We start from the raw sequence: 4,888 nt of genomic DNA on the forward strand, positions 1-4,888 counted from the left end.
AAGACGGAGTCCTCACTCTGTCGCGCAGGCTGGAGTGCAGTGGCGCGATCTCGGCTCACTGCAAGCTCTGTCTCCTGGGTTCATGCCATTCTCCTGCCTCAGCCTCCCGAGTAGCTGGGACTACAGGCGCCCACCACCATGCCCAGCTAATTTTTTGTATTTTTAGTAGAGACGGGGTTTCACCGTGTTAGCCAGGATGGTCTCGATCTCCTGACCTCGTGATCTGCCCGCCTCAGCCTCCCAAAGTGCTGGGATTACAGACGTGAGCCTCCACGCCTGGCCTTTAATCAAACTTTCTAAATCCAAAGACAGAATCCTGAAATCAGCAAGAGAGAAGTGATTTGCCACATACAAGATATTCTTAATAAGATTATCAGCAGATTTCTCATCAGAAAGAATAGGATGATATAGTTAAAGTGCTAAAAGAAAAAAAAATGTCAATCCAAGAATCCTATATCTGGCAAAACTGTCCTTAAAAAGTGAGGAAGAAATTTAGACATTCCTAGATAAAAGCTGGGAAAGTTCATTACCACTAGACCTGCCCTACAAGAAATGCTCAAAGAAGTCCTAGTACTGCAGAATGAAATGAAAGGAGAGTAGACAGTAACTTGAAGCTACATGAAGAAATAAAGATCTCAATAAAGAGTAAATACTGGCCGGGCGCGGTGGCTCAAGCCTGTAATCCCAGCACTTTGGGAGGCTGAGGCGGGTGGATCACGAGGTCAGGAGATCGAGACCATCCTGGCTAACACGGTGAAACCCCGTCTCTACTAAAAAATACAGAAAAATTAGCCGGGCGTGCTGGCGGGCGCCTGTGGTCCCAGCTACTCGGGAGGCTGAGGCAGGAGAATGGCGTGAACCCAGGAGGTGGAGGTTGCAGTGAGCCGAGATCGCGTCACCGCACTCCAGCCTGGGGGACAGAGAAAGACTCCGTCTCAAAAAAAAAAAAAAAAAAAAAAAAAAAAAAAAGAGTAAATACATGGGCAATTATAAAAGCTAGTGTTATTGTAATAATAGTCTAATGATACTTTTGGTTTTCTACATGATTTGAAATGAACACATTAAAAAAAACTAAACACTAGCATAACTGTAATTTTGGTTTGTAACTCCAAATTTTGTATTCTACGTAATTTAGGAAACTAATGTATTTAAAAGAATTAGTTTATGTTTTGGGTCACACAAGGTAAAAAGATGTAATTTTGTGACATCAACCAAAAGGGGTGAGGACACAGCTGTTAGAAGAGTTTGTATACGTCATTGAAGCTGACATAAATTTAGTGTTATTAACTTTAGGATGTTAAATATAATCCCCATGGTAACCACAAAGAAAATAGCTATAGAATATACACAAAACAAAGGGAAATGAATTTAAATGTTTCACTACAAAACAACTAAACACAGAAGACAGTAATGCAGGAAATGAGGGACAAAAAAGCAGTAAGCCATATGGAGAACAAATAGCAATACAACAGAAGTTCTTATCAGTAATTACTTTAAATGTAAATAGATTACATTTTCTTTTATTTATTTATTTTTTTTGAGATGGAGTCTCACTCTGTAGCCCAGGCTGCATTGTAGGGGCATGATCTCAGCTTCCTGCAACCTCCACCTCCTGGGTTCAAGCAATTCTACCTCAGCCTCCCGAGTAGCTGGGATTATAGGCGCATGCCACCACACCCGGCTAATTTTTGTATTTTTTGTAGAGACGGGGTCTCACCATGTTGGCTAGGCCGGTCTTGAACTCCTGATCTCAAGTGATCTGCCGGCCTCAGCCTCCCAAAGTGCTGGAATTACAAGTGTGAGCTACCACACTCAGCCAGGATTAAACGTTCTAATCAAAAGACAAAGACTGGGCTGGGCGCGATGGCTTAAGCCTGTAATCCCAGCACTTTGGGAAGCTGAGGCGGGCAGATCACCTGAGGTCAGGAGTTCAAGACCAACCTGGCCAACACGGCAAAAACCTGTCTCTACTATAAATACAAAAATTAGCCAGGCATGCTGGCGGGCACCTGTAATCCCCACTACTTGGGAGGTTGAGGCAGGAGAATTGCTTGAACCCGAGAGGCGGAGGTTGCAGTGAGCTGAGATCAGGCCACTGCACTCCAGCCTGGGCAGCAGAGCAAGACTCCATTCTCAAAAAAAAAAAGGTTATATTATAGGGGACAAAGAACATTATATAATAAAAAATCCAATACTGCAAGAAGATATAACAATTATGAACATCTACACACCTAATAACAGACCACCTAAATATATGAAGCAAAAACTGATACAATTAAAGGGAGAAACAGTTTTACAACAGTAACTGGGGACTTCAATATCCCATTCTCAATAATGGATAGAAGAATCAGATGTAAGGAAAAAGAGGACTTAAATAGAACAATAAACTAGATCTAATGGACACATACGGAACACTCTATACCTAACAATGGTATCATATACATTCTTCTCAAGTACACATGGGATTTTCACCTATTAGGTTGGGTATTATCAAAAAGGTAAGACATAGCAAGTGTCGGCAAGAATGTGGAGCAAAGGGAACCACCGTACACTGTTGGTGGGAAGGTAAATTGGTACAGCCATTATAGAAAACAGTATGGAGGTTTCTCAAAAAATTAAAAATAGGGCCGGGCGCGGTGGCTCACGCTTGTAATCCCAGCACTTTGGAAGGCCGAGGCGGGCGGATCACGAGGTCAGGAGATCGAGACCATGGTGAAACCCCGTCTCTACTAAAAATACAAAAAAATTGGCCGGGCGTGGTGGCAGGCGCCTGTAGTCCCAGCTACTCGGAGAGGCTGAGGCAGGAGAATGGCGTGAACCCGGGAGGCGGAGCTTGCAGTGAGCAGAGATTGCGCCACTGCACTCCAGCCTGGGTGACAGAGTGAGACTCCGTCTCAAAAAAAAAAAAAAAAAAAAAAAATTAAAAATAATATGACCCAGCAAATACCACTTCTGGGTATGTATCTGAAGGAAATGAAATCAGTAAAGAGGTATCTTTACTCCTATGTTCACTTGGTTCACAATAACCAAGATATGGAAACTACTCCAGTGTCCACTGATGGATGAATGGATAAAGAAATTATAGTATATATACATAACGGAATATTATTCAGCCTTAAAGGAGGAAACTCTGGCCGGGTGCGGTGGCTCTTGCCTGTAATCCAAGCATTTTGGGAAGCCAAGGCATGTGGATCACCTGAGGTCACGAGTTCAAGACCAGCCTGGCCAATCTGGTGAAACCCCATCTCTACTAAACAAAAAATTAGCCGGGAGTGGTGGCAGATGCCTATAATCCCAGCTACTTGGGAGGCTGAGGCAAGAGAACTGCTTGAGCCCGGGAGGTGGAGGTTGCAGTGAGCTGAGATTGCGCCACTGCACTCCAGCCTGGGAAACAAAAGCGAAACTCCATCTCAAAAAAAAAAAAAAAAAAAAAAAAATGGAGGAGGAAATTCTGCCATTTGTGACAATGTGAACTATAAACTTAGAGATCATTATGCTAAGTGAAATAAGCCAGACACAGAAAGAGAATATTGTATACCATTTATACGTGGAATCTAAAATAGCTGAACTTAAGCAGAGTGGTGGTTGTCCAAGTGAGAGGTGGGGAAAATGGGGAGATGGTGGTCAAAGGGTATAAACTTTCAGTTATAAGATGAATAAATTCTAGAGGTTTAATGTAGAGCATAGTATCTATAGTTAATAGTGTACTGAACACTTAAAATTTGCTAAGGTAGTAGATCTTAAGTGTTTTCACCACACATGAAAAAATGGTAACTATGTCAAGGTGACAGATACGTAATTAGCCTGACCTTAATCGTGGAATCATTACACAAGGAATGCTGATATCAAAACACTCTACTGTACACCTTAAATATATGCAATTTTTTATTTGTCATAACTCAATTTAAAAAAAGAAAACAACTGGGAAAAAAAAGTAGGCTATGTATCTTAAGCATATAAACATTTGACCCTTTCTTAAAAGGTGCTACAGGTAATACTAATCTATTTTCTATGTGGAAAGTGTTTATGAATACAGAACCAATTTAGGCAAAATAAGATGCAAATTATTCTAGATGTAAAGAGTTGAATTTTTTTTTTAAAGTACATAGTTTTAACATACTATCCACTCTATCAAGCAGACCTAGAGGGATTCTGGAAGGCAGAGCTTTCAGTAACCTTCTAAAAAATTATTCAATATTATTACACAGAATCAGAGATTGCTATGATTTTTATTCAATTTGACATCTTGATTAGAATGAAACTAGTAAGAATGAAGGTTTACAAACACTGCAATATTACTGTATCATTGTGATATGGCTTTACATTGATTGTATGTAGAGAACAAAATAACATTAGAATTAAGGCAATAACAACATGTGCAAACCAAGCACATTACCCTGATACGGTCCTTGATAGAAAGCTCTTTTGGTTAGCTGATGTTTGATATTGCTGCATGCAGGTCATTGCTCTGAAGGATAAGCTATGAATAAAAATTTTTTTTTCATTAAAAAAAAAAAAAATCCCTCCTACTGGCCCACAATAGCCAGAAGAAGTCTTCGGTAATCTCCACTCGTGTCACCTGCAATCATTGTGCCCAGAGTCTTCTGATACATCTGAGCGAACATCTGTTTTATTTGTACAAGGTCAATCTGCATAAGAAATAATATTTATGTCAGAAAAACATCTGTGATAACTGACATTTATTAAAATTCTTTTTAAATAATAAGATCTTAATAATAATCAAAGCTGGGGGGGAAAACACTAAGTGACTGACATTTTATGCCTGGCACTCATACCAATGCTAGCACTACCCAATGAAGGTCTGATTCACAACTCTGTAAAATACTTGGTAAGGGTAGTACTAGTTTCATCTATTATTCCAAAGATA

At 40.2% G+C, this 4,888-nt stretch overlaps 1 protein-coding gene across 4 annotated transcripts in view; it reads right to left on the reverse strand.

Annotated features, from left to right (window-relative positions):
• Positions 1-3,870: 3,870 nt before the first annotated feature.
• Positions 3,871-4,888, reverse strand: part of ANXA7 (annexin A7) — a 41,853-nt gene continuing 40,835 nt past the window's right edge. For 3 of the 4 annotated variants that reach the window (XM_003271246.4, XM_030798211.1, XM_030798210.1), the window contains one exon: positions 3,873-4,649. In XM_003271246.4, the coding sequence (XP_003271294.2) occupies positions 4,527-4,649 (123 nt within the window). In that variant the 3' untranslated portion in view covers positions 3,873-4,526. Of the gene's footprint in view, positions 4,650-4,888 lie in introns of all 4 variants that reach the window. The other variant, XM_003271247.4, reaches the window with a different exon arrangement.

The sequence above is a fragment of the Nomascus leucogenys genome, chromosome 18 (genome assembly GCF_006542625.1).
Source record: "Nomascus leucogenys isolate Asia chromosome 18, Asia_NLE_v1, whole genome shotgun sequence".
Lineage (NCBI taxonomy): Eukaryota > Metazoa > Chordata > Mammalia > Primates > Hylobatidae > Nomascus > Nomascus leucogenys.